A 16,116-nucleotide genomic window follows, 5' to 3' on the forward strand; every position below is an offset into this window, starting at 1 on the left:
TTCTAAAATGACGTAAAATGTGAATTAAACTTAGAATTTTGACAAAAGTCTAAATTTGTAAATTGACATGAATTAATTATCGTATTTGGATTTTTTTTAAAAATAGAAATTTGGAGGAGTTTAAAAAAATATAACTTCATAAATAAAGATTAAATTACGTATTTTAAATCCATTATTCTAATAAAAAACTTTACAAACTATAGAACATTAATTTTTATTATTTTAAACTCTGTATTTATGAATCCCTACACATTTTTAAATTTCTTCAACCGAACGATCTGGGGATAGAAACAAGACGAAGGGTGCAGAAAAAACAAAAGTTAAGTATGAAAATCAAAATCCAATTTGGTTCAATTGAGGCGTGAGGACCACGTGCTTCTTGGCGCGTACGCCAACCTTCCCCACACGAAGCCCTCCCCTCTCTGACCTGCATTTACCAAAAACCAGAGCACAAAACCGAGAAAACCAGTGGACATGTCAACCACCATTTCCACACAAAAACATAAACACAAACACCACCCGCGGCTTCTTTTGTCATAAGCTCTCAAACCCTTCTCTCTTAACCTCCAACCCATAATTATTATTAATTAATTAATTAATTAATTATAATTAGTTGTACTATTTTATAAATCAATACCCAAAAAGAATTGTTCAGGTCCTCTTTTGTTGTTGCCGTTGTTATTAGTTTTGTTGCTTAAGAGGTCAATTAGTCGTTGAGCTTTCTCTTTCTCTGTTTGATCGGCTGGTAGTTCCTATGTTTGACTCTAATTGAAGCAACCCTTCTCTCTTAAGCTCTGTACTCCAATGGCTTTTCTCCTATTCTCTTTGATTTCTCGCTTTCGCTTGCATTTCCAACAAAGAGGCTTGGTGGGGAAGATTCGGAGTTGAATTTCTCGAATGGGTTGCTTGAGTTTGGATATGGGGGTCGTGAAAATTTTGGGGTTTTTGTGGTCTCAGAGAAGGAAGTTGAGGTTTCTATACTGGGTTGCATTCTGGTTGTGTGTAGCTTTGGTGCTTTTTCAGCCGGTGGCGGGTCTCAGACCCTTGCGGGAAAGGGCTCGCTCGTGGGGTGATGAGGTTGGTATTAGAATTTTTGGTTCTTTTTGTTTTTGTGCTTAATTTGGTTGTATTTGGTTGTTTGTGATTGAAATGTATGATGTTTTAGGGTAAAGACTCTGAATTTCAATGTGGAAATGTGATTTTGATCTGCTAAGTGCTGCTATGTGTGTGAATTTTGATGGGAATGATGGAGATACGATGATAATTGCAATATCAAAGGTCATGAGGTTAATGGAGGAGCTCAATAGTGGTGTTAGAAGTTCTACATACTTGCTAGAAAACGTAAAGGGTCATGTTCTGAACCTTGTTATGAAGTTGGCTCAAATGCCAGCTGATTAATAAGTCATGGTTCTGAGTTATTTAGTGGAAAATTCTGAGTTCTACTGCCTATCATGATTCAAAGTTAGTTTAGTTGGATATAGTGAGTTTTACATAAATCTATTGTTGTCTTCTGTTTTGTGAATCCAGCTACCTCACTTAACTGCAGTTGAAACTATGTTACGTAGGTTGGTATCATATAATTTGAATGTTGATTTAGCCACCCATTAGTACTTAAGTTATTTGAACAAGGAGAAATACGAAATCATCTCTGTTTGCTGGTTACTTCCGTGGTAGAGTTCATTTTTAGGCAGCATAAAGCTCATCTGTGCATCTTACAAACTCCATTCTATTTCTAGTGAAAATAATTTGTACACGATTTTGGTAGCCCAAAGATAACGTGTTTAGGTTTGGCTTACTCTCTCTCACGCGTATTATTCTATTATTTGTATTGATTCTTGAGGTTTAAGTTTGCAATTTCATTTTTGTACATTCATTAAATCTGTAACCACAGGAAAAATAAAGGAAAGATTCAATCACGTAAAGGCTTAGTTTGTTGTTTACTGCTAACCGATAAATTTTTTCAATTACAGCACCTGCAGACATTTACAGTATCTTTTTCTGAAGTAATCTCATCATGTTTATGACCAATTTTTTTTAATTATTTTTTTCATGTCATAAAATGGAGGAAACCAATTAAATTCCTCATTTGTCTGTTTGCAGTGGCTATTTGTAAGAAAGGATGAAAGTGATTTGGGTCCATTTTCTACGTGGAACATAACAGGAACTTACAGAGGTTTGTCACTTTATATTTTTGTACGATCTTATTGCGGCCATTCCTTGCTCAAAAGTTGTTGATTACTAACTGAATCATAAGATATTCTTGTTACTCTGGTCGTAGAATTTTGTATTATGAAGCTCATTGCTGGGGTAATTGGGTGGAAGTCGTAGAATTTAGGGGATTGTGTAGCTTTAACCATGCTATTATGAATATACATGATTCCTGAAGGGGAATTTTTATGGACTTCGATAAACTATTTGATAACTTAAAACTTGGTTGATTCAAATGGCTTCAAACTCACTTGAGAGATAGATAGAAGCATGCATGGATAAAATGATATTAATTGATGTCAACACGTTAACAAACCTTGCCCTAGCTGGCTATTACTTTCTTTTGGCATTTGTTTAGTTAGGTTCTGCCCGCCCAAGTTGTAGCCTTACTGATGAGGACATCTTTGTCAAACCCATTAGGGTTTACAAAAGAAAGAGATGGAAGAGGAAATCATTTAATTTGGTCTTTAAATCTGGCAATTTTGTATTCCCGCGATTAGTTTCTAACTTGTTCTCTAAGTTTTCCAGATTTTAGTAGGATTTTTAGTTTTTCCAGATTTCAGTAGGATTTCTAAGTTTCCTATTTTATTTGGATTAGGATTTCTTACGTAGAATAAGTTTAATTTTCCTTTTCACTCTAGGGTTAGATTATTATAAATACACCTTCTATGTAATTCATTATGGGAGTTGAGTTGTTGAGATATAAAGAAAAGTTTATTTTCCAGAGATTGGGGACTACTTGGTGTGAAGCCAAACCCTTGGAGGGATTCCAGACCTATCCTTGTTCGTTCTATTTTCTGTTTTTCATTGTTTTGCTTCTGCTACTACCTAAATTCTCAATTCACCCATATCCTACATCACTTACTGTGCTGGTCAGAAAAATTTAAGGGTTTCTAATACTCAATAACTAAGATCTTATTGGTTATATGTTTGAAGGTACAGATTTAATGCCTTTGTCTATTCTTTAACCCTCAATGCAATTGTTAGCATCTAATAGGTATACGATTTTGTAGATAATGCTTCCCATTGGTGCTTTCTTAATAAAGATTTTAAAATAACAACGTTTGGAAAAACTTCACAATTACTTATGTTATCGGTTTTAGTTTTCTTAAAAGGTTGTATATACCAATCAAAATCATGGATGTTTTGATAAAGTTTTACATAGAAGGTTGTGAGAAATTTTATATTTTCGATACTTTGGATTGCAGTAAGTTTATACATTAACCCCTTAGTTGTGTTCAAGTACAAGTAATTGTTGTTCCACATCCTAACAATTTGAGGTTTTGAGAACAATGATAAGCCAACAAACTTTCCATTATATCAGAGCAGAAGATCTTGAGTTATGATATTTGCAACTGCAACCTCCCAAATTACATTGAATTCCATGTGTCCCAGTCGTGGAGGAGGCTCCCACATTTGAGGGGGACTGTTAAGAGTTTAAAATGATTGTTCCACATACTAACAGCTTAAGCTTTTTGGGAACAGTGATAAACAAACAAAACTTAATTAATTGAAGATGCAAGAAGATATAATATTTTCTTAGACTTACTTGATTTCACCCCCAGTCGCAGAGAAAACATATTTGAATGAGTCCTTAAAATTGCCTGTCACATGAAGCATAGAGATATGTACTTGTCACATGCATTGGGATGAACACTTAATTTTTCAATTCGTTATACTTGCCTGATAGGTGCTTGCATCTTATGGTTCACTTTACGTGAAGAAATGGAATTATGATTAAACTTTCTGAATTTTTTGCCATGCTACAAGTAGCGCAATGTCATCAACTGACTTAAATTGTTGAATACACTATAATGCTACGTTTGGATGAGAGATTTAAACGAATGGATTTGAGTTTTAATAAGTTTACATTGTTTAGGAAATATCATTCAAAATACTATCAAATGTCTTTGAAATAAATTCGAAATGATTGGATTCAATATAAAATTTTAAATAATTAACTATTACTACAGTGAATCTTTTCTGCTTGTATTCTTTCTCTTTCCTCCCACATAGGTGCACACTTTTTCTGCAATGTTAACATTATATTCAAGCACTTTAACTTTATACATTAATGGAGCCTAAATTCAAAATTTCAATTTAAAATCCATTCATTGGCCAGGTGTTTCTGTCTTGACCTGATTAGATGTGTTCTTTACATGTGAGTTGCAGGGACTTGGAAGTTTCCTGATTCTGCAAATAGCTCTTCCAGATTTCCGGATTTTAGAAAATCCGACGGCAACTCTATCATCGAATTAGTTAGCACGCAAACAAAAATAACTGGCGTACATTACGTGCAGGTGAGCAGTTTGAACCCTTAATGACGGTCATATCAAAATAATGTCTGCAAGTGGTAAATAGCATGCGTTCGTCCATGAGATAAAAGGTGCTTATCGATAAAGGTCCCCGTTGTTATGAATGATATTTGCAAGACGCCATGTTATCTGTTTGTTGATGAGTTTGACATCTATACATACCGCATGCAGGTGATGGGTGGGTGAGGTTTTTGTCTGATGTATGAATGAACTTAGTTCTGTATAAATGTATGTGTATGCAAAATTTAAAAGTCAGATGATTCCATGTACACTAATGGCATGAACCTAGGAGGGCCCTTCTCTTGTGGACAGGCCAATGCAGCAATGCCTCATGATTCTTTTTTAACCTGGTTAAATTTTCTCCTCATGGGACATGTTCTCCATGATTTAAGCAGTCAAATGTTTTTGTAGCGTTAACTTGATTTAGCAAGTGTGGCTATTGATTTGTGATTCAGTCTTTATGTGGACTTTATCATTTCTTGTTGAGCTTGATGACCTGCTTTACATTGCCTTATGAGTTAATAGATATATTGAAGCCATCAAGTATTTAATTTAGATGTAGTTCCTGGGAACATCTTCAATTGTAGGATATACAATTGATAGCACTCTTCCTCTAGATGTTTATTCTTAGTATTTGTTTTTCGCATTGTTTTTTCGAGTTATTATCATAGGTTTTTAATAAATAATTTCTGTTTCTTCTGTTGGCTGACAACAGGGTGTAATTATTTTCCATGATGTGTTCGACAATGAACACAATGTTGGTGGTGTTCAAATCAAGGTGGAAGGTGTATTTATATGGCCGTTTAGACAACTTCGAATGGTAGCTAACAGGTAATTTTCATGGTTTTTCTTAATCAAAGTTTGTCTCCTCTTTGTTGATTTCGTTGTTTGCTCCTGGTTTGAAATTAAATTTTTCCGTTATACATATTCTCTTTCATTTGGCAGTGGAAAAGAGGGAGAGTCCAGTCAAGAAGAAGATTATATGTTGTCAAATCCGTATCATATGGTAGCATCTTTTGTTCTGCTCATTGTTACGCAGGCTAATAACTCTACATGATTTTCTGTCATCTTATGATGCATTGTGTCATGGTGCTCGCTTGCTGTGCTTAGTCATATCTTGTTAGTTTACATTTATGTTGAATTTTGTCATCCGGAATGCCAGAGGCAGGGGTGGAGGTACATGGTGCCCCTGGGGAGTTGTACTCAAGCTTAAAATTTTTTTTTCCTTGGAAAAAAAACTAATTGATGAGCTTTATTACATGACACGCTTAGAAAAGCCCTATTCTATCAGCCTTCCCGAATCCAGTTGAGTCCCATCTTATTTTCCTAATTCTAGTGTATCTTTCTTTGAATTTTAGATCCCCCACATGGCCACACTCCTCTATTCTCTAAGCTCTCCACTATCAATCCATTTTTATTTATTGCTTAAATTCAAATTTGTGTTTCAAATAATTTAGTGCACTAGATTTAACTTGGGGTTATTTTGATCTGCTGTCCTTAATTAATATATTCATAATATAAAATGTTTCACTAGATTCATTAAATGGTAATTCATATACTAATTGCCAAAAGAGATATTGTAAAGCAAAGAAGCAGTGAATGTTTCACCTGGGTTTGGTTTCATGTTCCAAGACTGCTACCATTAATTACACTAGTTTAGATTTCGGTATGATATACATGATACTTCTACTGAAGAGGGTTTTGAGTTCTCACATGCTACATGCATAATTTCTTTGAACAGCTTGGAGTTTTCTCTTCCCAGGTTTTCCAAGATTCTCCTCGAGATAAGATATGGAGGAAAAGGCATTGTAATTTATCCTACTCTGCTATGAACTCACCTTCATATTGCTTTTATGATGTTATATTAATTTCATTTGCTCTTACTGCAGCTCCAATTTATGAAATGGAGAAACATTGTAATATAGAAATTGCGGGCCAAATTTCACGTGTCTCATCCCCACATAATGGTATTTGAGTTTTCTCAGCGTATGGATTCTTTCTTTCCTTTATGTGCTTCCTTACCATCCTTTTCTGAGAACTTTAAAAAATACAGTATCTGCAAAATGTACTTACACACTTCTTGGCAACTTGATAAGAAATAATTTAGTTTTGGATAATTGAGAAGCTACTTTGCATAAAATTGCATGTCTTATGGAATTTCCCCTCTCCCCCGTCCCCATATCTAAACACATCTCAAGTGAAAGGCTAGATCTGATCCATCCCAATGATGACATGTTTACTTACTTGGAATGGGGGAATCATGAATCGGGGAATTCAAGAATAGGGGAGAGAAGGAATGGGTACAGGATCAACTACCCTAATCAATCTAGTTCCTGGTTTTTCAGGTATTGGATTATGGATTTTAATGTGGAGCCCACATAATTTTTATTCCTCATGTGTTAGTAAGCGCATGGGATGCCAATAATTGGAATAATTTACCCATGTGTTAAACACAGGGGGAGCCAATACCCATTCCGAGTAAGTAAACATGCTAAAAATAATCCAATCCTTCTAGTCTAATCCGATCCTATCCTGCTTGCCAAATGGAGAGTATGTAATTAACTATGATCGTCGTGTATGTCCATCTTCTGATTCTTATCTTGTTTTGAAAATTCCATACTTATTACTAATTGGCTACATATCTTCCATTAGATGGTGATCGTGATCGTTACCACATAGAAGCATTGATGGAGAGTCCTGCAGTGGATGATGATGGAGATTGCTTCTCACCCTTGGTACTAAATGCTACTTCTGTCAACGTTGAGGTGTACTACAACAAAGCAGTGAACTATACCTTGATGGTCACCTTTGTATCCTTTATTCATCAGCAGTCTTTCAGGTTGATTTCAATGTTATATGCCATTTTTGTGTAGGAGTATTCCTTAACGTATTTCCTCAGGTCTCCTTTCTCCAAGTTCTTCTCTTAATTCGCCAAATGGAACATAGCAACACTCAGTCGGTAAGAATTTTTGTCTAAACATACTTTCAGAAAGAAAAAATATGGATTTTAGTAATACATGCTGTCATTAGTATTATAAGTACGGTATTTATCATTTCGGTTTTCTTACTTGACAGAAGTAATCACAGTGGCCTTTTGCAGGGTGCTGCCAAAGTTTCAATTCTAATGATTGGCCAACAGGCTATCATGGATGCTTATCTTTGCCTTCTACATTTGACCGCAGGGATACTTGTTGGTAAGTTTAGTGATTTATCATTATCAGCTTGTTTGTAAATGTTTCCAATCTTAGAAGTTTTAATATAGTTGTAAGACATAATACTACCTGGCTCGGTGTATTCACTTCTCAACGAGTCTTGGGGCTATTCAATTTCAACCTCTCATCTTCTTCCTTGGATCTTACTGATCTGACTCACACCAAACCCAAACCCACACCACTCCTCAACCAGATTGGTAACCATCTTCCTATTCCTGCCACACTTCATCATCTTATCCAACTGGGTCCTGAACACACTCTTTGGAATTGTGCGATTGGGATCAGGTGTCATAAGGGATATGGGCAAACCAGGTAACTCTGGTACGACAGTTGCAATGAAGCTGTTGTAATTATACTTACTACAAAAGGTGAAGTTGTTGTAATCATCTAAGGTACTCAGTTGCCATTCGGATACAGATAGCTAAGAAGTAGCGTTTTGGATACTTTGAAGGGTTAATTCACTCATTTATAGTAGCTTTTGGAAACTAGATTTCTGAAGGGCATAAATACCTGATGTGCACTTTAAAATTGCACTGCAAAGTTCAAAATTTCACGTAAATAAATTTTTCTCAAGACCCCAAGGGAGAGTACATGACAGAGTCAGGAATTAGAACATTTTTGCATATCCTTCTGATACTATTAACCATTCTGTATTTTTTTTTCTAGTGTTATTATTCAGGATGGTGGGGTAGGATATTTAATACTTTGTGCAACCTTTATGGTCATCTCATGTATTCATGACACTTTAAATTTCACCTATTGGATGGTCCTTTTGAAACCTTAATTTCCTGTTTCTCCCTATTAACTGTGCCTTTTTGCCTTATTTCTTGTTCATACAGAATCCTTATTTAATGCTTTTGCGACTGCCGCTTTTTTCAAGTTTGTTGTCTTCTCAATATTTGAGATGAGATATCTTCTTGCTATATGGAAAGCTAGTAGGCCGACAAATAGTGGAGAAGGTTGGGAGACAATGAGGCGTGAGCTTTCAGTTTTATATAGCCGTTTCTGTAAGTGCTATTCTGGAATGTATGCTTTGTTTTCATCTGGAATGCCACGTCATCGACTTATGGTTTAACTTTTGAGTTAATAGCATTTATTGGGAATTATGCACACATACAGATGGGTTCTACATATCCATTAATATCCAATTTTTGAAGTAAATCTCTCTATATTCTCTAGGAAGAAGTATGTAGCTTAAAACAAAAGTTCGAAAGAAAAAAATGTCACACAACTGTCAGATCACTTAAAATCAGTTTTTTCTTTTAGCTGAATAATGTTAGGGTTTAGGGTTTAGGGTTATTTACACCCTTATTAACTGATTTTCTAAGGCCGTTTGATAAGTTGTTTGGTAACATTTACCCAGTATAATAAGGTTGAAATTTTCCATCCAAAAGAGACTGGAAGAAAATTGGGTGAGGGTTTTCATAAAATCTCTTGTTATTTCAAGAAATATGTAATGGTTCATAAACTTGACTAATTTAATGGCAAGAAACAATTATCAACCTAGGCTATGAGTGGGTTGACTTTGGAGATGTGCAAACAGTCCCTCAAGCTCCATGCATCTTGAAGATGTTCTTCATGAACTGATCAAAATTTCTTTCAATGTATCAATGCAGTTCTCTGAGATACTGATGTAGTTAGAACTAATACTATCTAACTTGATATACCTAATGATGTCGTTATCATCCAATGTATCAATGCAGTTCTCTGAGATACTGATGTAGTTAGAACAAATACTATCTAAATTGATATACCTAATGACATGGTTATCATCCTTAATCTTGGGTATCATGATGGAGAAAAATAGATCGTAGATGGAATTGATATCCACTATGCTTGATGTGTGTTCGCTGATTTCCATTTTAGGTTTAAACTGTTGACTGAAATAATCATATTATATGATTCTTTGTTTCAAACTTCAGGCTTTATCTAACTGTATAACTATTTTGCAGATGGGATCCTTTTGGGAGGCATTCTGTTCATGTATGAGTTCCATAACTTCCTGAGACCTATTCTTCTCCTTATGTACTCATTTTGGATACCACAAATAATCACCAATGTTATTCGTGATTCGAGGAAACCATTGCATCCTCATTACATCTTAGGCATGACTGTTACTCGGCTTGCAATCCCGTTATACATATTTGGTTGCCCTAACAACTTCATGCGTATTGAGCCCGACAAGAGCTGGTGTATTTGTTTGGGTGTATTTATTGGACTGCAAGCATCAATTCTTCTTCTTCAGCACTATCTTGGCTCTCGGTGGTTCATTCCTCGTCAGGTTTGATGCAACTCTTGTCATCTATATTTTCGTAGAAATTCATTCTTGTTCACATCCTTTTTTATGTCATAATGACACGCACAAGCTAATTGCTGCATTGATAAGGAATGTTAATTATATGGTTAACATGTTGTGGAACTTCCACAAGCTAGGAGCAGATTTATTCTTTTGGACTATAATGCAAATTTCTTCTTGCAGTTGCATGGTTGTTAACTTGTTATCACATAAGAATATTAACATATGATTACAAAAAGAATTGTCACTAAATTATTTTTGAATTTTCATCTTGAAGATCTGTAGACTATCCGTTATTAACACACAAATTTTGTATTAAGTTTTGAATTTCTTTTGTATTTTGAAAATAATATACTTTATGTCAGCTTGTAGCACACCTTGGCATTCTTTCTATATCAGTGCATGTGTTTATAGAGGTGCACATGTATGATTCTCTGCTGCTCTTTCCAAAGATATTTGAAGTTTGCAAGGGCTGTTTGAATACAACAATAGCCTTATATATTATATATATATATATATATATATTTTAAACTTAAATTGTCTTTCGTTGAGGTGCAGTTATTGCAACAAGGTTTCCTTGTGGAAGTGTAATTGCTATTTTACCTTGACAAAGTCACTTTTACATATCATTTCTGTTTGATGGTTTGCAGATTCTACCTGAAAAATATAGCTACTTTAGAAGGTACGATCAGGATACACATCACACAACAGACTGTGTCATTTGCATGACTGCAGTTGATCTCACGCAGCGTTCAAATGATTGCATGGTACAGTGTTGGGATATTTTATATGGTAACAACTTCCTAGACATACGTACTTGATCTAATATCCTATTTCACTTGCAGGTGACACCATGCGACCATTTCTTTCATTCAGGTTGTTTACAAAGGTGGATGGATATAAAGATGGAGTGCCCAACTTGTCGGCGTCCACTGCCACCAGCCTGATCCATCACTCTGTCTATATCACGTATAGGATCAACTGACATCGCCCAACTCACTAATCTTGGTAAATTCACTTGATAGCATGCAAGCACTTCAGTATAAATATGAGTTTTTAGGGGTTGACTGCTCCAACGATTTTCTTAATTTATAAGAGGCTAATTCTTTACATACCAATTGTTGCATGGATTTTCCCATGTGATTTGAAGATATCTAGTAACGTGAATTTTTAATAATTCAACGACCATAAGATGCCCTTTTCATCTTAAATATTCTTTTTGTTGAATGATTTTTTAGTTCCACACATCTCTTTCCCAAAATAATGTTCAACGTGTATTCATACTTTCTGCAAATTTATTCACTGGGTTTTTTGGCTTTTGATGAACTATTCCCACCAGTTTCCAAATGATGATGTAATATTTCATAAATTCTGAATCTGCCTCTCTGTATTCCATTTCAGGTTGGGTATTGAATCCATAATCAGCTTGAGTGCACCTTCAGAAGAAGGGTCAGACTCAAATCAAATTCCAAACTGTAACTGATTCTGCAACGGCCAACTCTAGCCAATAATTTTTTTTTGCACTGTTGTATAATGTATATCTTAGTAAGCAATTCCATAGGTGCAAATCCTTATTAATCCCATCAATAGTTGGTTCCCTCTGCACGTTTTCATTTTTAGAAGTAGGTTGAAAGATGAGTAATTGTCTTCAATCATGGTTAAAAGGAAAAAAGAAAAAATGGCATCGGCTTTGAAGCTGTTTGTACGACATATATGTTTTGTGCATCTTCACATTCATAAGCGACAAGGATGTTGATGAACTTACATATGCTTGTTATAAAATCCCGGTAAGCCCTAAGATGCAAGGTTTATGAACCTACAAATACTGAGGCAATGCTTGTTATAGAATTCTGATAAGCCCCTAACTCGATTGAATCTTAGGTCAGCTTGGAGTAAGATTGAGCTAGAGCCAAATTGTGATGAATTGAGTTCTTTCTCATTGACAGTTTCCTTTCCTCTATGGTTAATCCTGTTTGTTACCTTGACTATAAAAAAAAACCCTTAACTTGATAGTTGATTCGGCACGAACGGCCCTGCACAATATTCTCTCCTCTAGACGTCGCCTGCACTAACTTATGATAAGCTGAATTTAGTTCATAATGTGGCTTGTTCCCAGAGCTTGAGATTTAGTCGTTCGGGCTGGTAAACAACCCGTCTTGTTGAATTCAGGAAGCCAAGCATTATTTGCATATTTGCTTGCCAAGGCTAAGGAATAGGCTTATCATTCTTTTTGTAAAAACGAAATTGGTGTTTGGCAGAATGGTTTTTAAAAGGTAAAAGTTTACTTTTAGTCCTTCTAGTTTGTCGGTTTTATTGATTTGGTTCCTGTATTTTCAATCTTGTCAATTTTATCCTTGTAGTTTCAATTTGAAACAATTCATGGACACGTTTCAATTTCTGTTAAATTCCTTCAAATTTCGTTAAACTTTAACCACGTGCCCATCACCCCTCAACCCTCACGTGTAGGGGTATTTCAGTTCACTTGAGCCAATCTAATGATCAAACACGAGCTGAAGTTCTTTTGATTCACTTTAGGCACGATTTTTGAGTTTTGGGTTTCGAAAAAATTTACATCTCCTATTCAAAATTTGGGTAAACTGGGAGGAATTTGGCTCAAGTGGACCAAAATACCCCTCTACGTGAAGGCCATGTGGTCAAAACTTAACGGAATTGGAAAAAAATTTGACCAAAACTGAAACGTGACCTTAAATTGCTTCATATTGAAAATACAAGGATAAAATTGACAAAATGGAAAAACTACAAGGATAAAATTGACAATTAAAACTATGGCAGCATTAGCAAATTACACGGACCAAAAATGACGTTTTGCCTTTTAAAATGGGATTTGAAAATAACTTAGAGCATCTCCAACTGATGTGTCAAAGTCGATGTGGAATGAAGGCTGGAGGTTGAGATGTTATTTTTGACATCCTGAAAGAAAGATGTCAAATGAATATTTTTCTTTCTTTTCTTTTCTTTTCTTTTTAATTAAAAATAAATCAACACTAAAATGTAATAAAATAATAATTTAATTTGACATATCGGGTGGAGTGTAAAGCTGTGTAAGATGTCAAATTGCCACATCAGCCATCAAATTTAAACTTAATGTTTGGTATTTGACATCTCACTTGAAGGTGCTCTTAGAACCATTTTGTCTTAAAAAACGCAAAAATAGATTTCAACATTTTCGAAATTGCAAGCGATTCGAGAGGTCCTATGCAGGTATAGCAGGAGCAAACAGGCCAGGAGAAGGACAAAAGTGTGTTGCTCAGCACATTGGCATGTCGTAAGCATCCGCGATCCCTGCTTAAAGTAGATCAAGTCTCTGATCGAGATTAAGTCTAAGGATCAATGTGCACGAAAGGTTGGGCCTATGATCTGATGTAGAGAAGCATTCACATGAGATTAGGCCCCCGAAGATCTTACGATCATCCCTATGAAATACATGAAGAAAGACGCTCACCTGCTAGGTCTGGAAGAGCCAACTCACGAAGACAAGCTGCAGAGGGTCCCTCGCAAGCTCAGTGCACGAACATGTCACGATTTCCTTACAAGGACAGCCTAGGATTGGTTCCATACCCTGCCATTGAGGTCAATCAGCTATTTCAAGGAGTAGGCTTTTGTCTTCACCAAGGACTACACTTTCTACCAGAAGATCAAGAAACAAGCCAACCAATTGTTCAACTTGGGCAAGAAGCATGATGAGTCCTTCTGAGACTACATCAAAAGATTCAAGGCAGAGAAAGCTAACATTGTGGGATGCGATGATCGAATCACATTCTCTACCTTCATGAAGGGTTTACAGCCAAGCACGACCTATATCGCAAGCTGACTATTGCTCATAGCCAGACTCTGGTAGAGGTCTTTGTGACTAGGGAATGTTATGCGCTCTAGGACGACGATCGAATTGCCGTAAAGAAGTCTGCTAAACAAGCCGAACAACCACCCAATGAGGCAGGTTAGAGAGGTGATAAGCCCAGCAGCAGGAACTATGGAGGAAAGTGCAAAGCACTATCCTAAAGTGGCGCAGTAGCAGATGAAGGCTATATGAAGTTCACTATCCTGATATATCAAATCTTGGCCCAACTGAAGGATAAACCTTGACTGAGGAGACCACCACCTTTGAAGGAAAGAGTACTAACAAGTACTGTGTCTTCCTTGGAATATGTACTTCGAAGAGCTCGTAAAAGAAGGTCATTGCATGGAGTTTGTAATAACCCAAACCTTAATTAATATTTAATTATGAATTTATTAAGAGAAAAGACAATTTTGCTCTTAGAATAATTTACTAAAGAAAAGTTGACTTTTTGACCGAGCAGGAATTTGACAACTCTACACATACCGTTGCGTAGAGCAAGATGAAACGAGTTCGTAGACACGAAGTGGGCTCGAATCGGAGTTTTAGCGAAGAAAATACGGTCAAAATACGTAGAGGGGCAAAATGGTAATTTAAAAAGTCAGAATTTTAAAACCCCGCTTCTCTCCCTTCTCCCTCAGTCTCTCTTCTTTCTCTCCGCAGCCTCCTTCCCCTGAGCCCTTCCCCAGCCGAACCTTCATAACCACCTAGGCACCGCTACACCTCGCCCCGACCCGTCAGACCGGACCCAATCGCACCGACGTCAGCTCCGCCGCCAAGTCCGACCTTCCCTGCCGCTCGACAAAAGGTCCAAAACCCAGCCGGTTTTGACAAAACTTCCAAGCTTTCGAGCTCTCTCCTCCAGCCACCAAATCAGTCGAGTAAGGTATGAATCTTTACCTATTTTTCATGACTTAGTTGGTGGTTGGGTAGGATTGGAACGATTTCTAGCCTAGATAGATCAAATCACGATCCAAAGTTTTGCCAGTTTTGAGTTTGAAATTCCGTCCAATTTTTGGGGTAAGTCCAAGAACAAAAGTGGTTCTAAATAGGGTGTTTTACCTAGGACAAGAGTTTGGGCTAGCGGTTTAGAGATTTTCCTACCGCCATAAATTTATCAAGCCACCCACTCGCTGCCGGCGTGTGTGACAGCTCGTGGGCAGTTTAGTGGAGCTCACTTTCAGTCTTAGAATGATCCTTGTGTTGTTGCGAGTGCGTAGGAATTTGCGGATCTCAATTTGGATAACGTTTGAGCCTCAAACGGATTTTACATATTGTGCTATTTTCGGGTTCAATACTGTTGAGTCGTTGGATCGTAATCTTTTTCAGATATGTTACTCTAGACAATTCCAGAATCATTTAGGATTCGACTGATCGTGAATCGGAGTCCCGGATACTCCGAAATCGCAAACCCTAGGGCTAGGGTTTTAGAAATAATGCGATTGTACGATCATGATCAATCCGACCGTACGATCAAGATCAACCCCTCAGGACATGTGTCCTAGGTATATTGACACTTTTAGAGACTTCTGGATCATAATTTTGAGGTCGTGGACCCGCAGAGTCTTGGGTTGACTTTTGGGACTTTAGCGCTTTTTGAGTCCCGAGATACTTCTAAACTATTCAAAGTGGAAGGCAAGCTTTTATGGGCATAGCAACAACTTAAATATGACGCACACACTTCTAGGAGTCGGGGGTCAGGATTTTTAAATTAATACTATATTGACTATTGTATTAATAGAATATTATGGTAATTGAATCAGGCACCCGGGTACCAGTTGATCCGTAGGAGGGACCTTCAAGAGGTCCAGCGAGCACGGACTACCAGTGAGTGGACTCTTTGTTTTTATAAATAAATTTAAGCAGTTCAGTTATAGTATTTGATCTTGAATAAGTTTTATTCAAAGATTAGTGTTTTATAAGCTGTTATATGCTTTTAAATATTTTGTTTTGCATGCTGCCGAGTGGAATATCATAAGAAAAGAAATTCTAGTTAATTATCAGATAAATGGAAGCAGAGTTTTAGAGTTTACAGAAATTCAGTTATTCAGCAGATTTTCTTTAGAAACTTTATATTTTCCGAAACCACCTTAGGTATCCAGATATACAGATGTTGCCTTTGGTAAATAAGTTGCCTTCAGATCAAATGTTGCCTTCGAATTTTATTGGGTGCCTTCAGTTTAGTCAGCATGCTTGACAGTTGCCCTACGAGTTCTATGGTACCCGAAC

General features: G+C 36.5%; 1 protein-coding gene across 2 annotated transcripts; it reads left to right on the forward strand.

Annotated features, from left to right (window-relative positions):
- On the forward strand, positions 447 to 11,795 carry LOC18766000. Of its 2 annotated transcripts, none has more exons than XM_020560523.1 (15): positions 447 to 1,077; positions 2,101 to 2,173; positions 4,381 to 4,508; positions 5,239 to 5,354; positions 5,469 to 5,529; positions 6,286 to 6,331; positions 6,413 to 6,490; positions 7,176 to 7,333; positions 7,423 to 7,482; positions 7,624 to 7,717; positions 8,575 to 8,742; positions 9,688 to 10,016; positions 10,682 to 10,798; positions 10,877 to 11,039; positions 11,433 to 11,795. In XM_020560523.1, the coding sequence occupies exons 1-14, from the start codon at positions 898 to 900 to the stop codon at positions 10,976 to 10,978; spliced, it is 1,710 nt and encodes a 569-aa protein (XP_020416112.1). In that variant the 5' UTR covers positions 447 to 897; the 3' UTR covers positions 10,979 to 11,039; positions 11,433 to 11,795. The 2 variants fall into 2 exon arrangements, with proteins under 2 accessions (XP_020416112.1, XP_007198952.2); XM_007198890.2 differs by having other exon boundaries at positions 654 to 1,077; positions 6,265 to 6,331.

Source organism: Prunus persica, chromosome G3 (assembly GCF_000346465.2).
Source record: "Prunus persica cultivar Lovell chromosome G3, Prunus_persica_NCBIv2, whole genome shotgun sequence".
NCBI lineage: Eukaryota > Viridiplantae > Streptophyta > Magnoliopsida > Rosales > Rosaceae > Prunus > Prunus persica.

What these genes read in the sequence shown, in the direction of transcription:
- LOC18766000 (XM_007198890.2), top strand. Translation starts at nt 898, where the DNA reads ATGGGTTGCTTGAGTTTGGATATGGGGGTCGTGAAAATTTTGGGGTTT. An exon ending in TGTCTCATCCCCACATAATG is followed by an intron (nt 6,491 to 7,175) that starts GTATTTGAGTTT and finishes ATCTTCCATTAG; the next exon opens with ATGGTGATCGTGATCGTTAC. An exon ending in AGCGTTCAAATGATTGCATG is followed by an intron (nt 10,799 to 10,876) that starts GTACAGTGTTGG and finishes TTTCACTTGCAG; the next exon opens with GTGACACCATGCGACCATTT.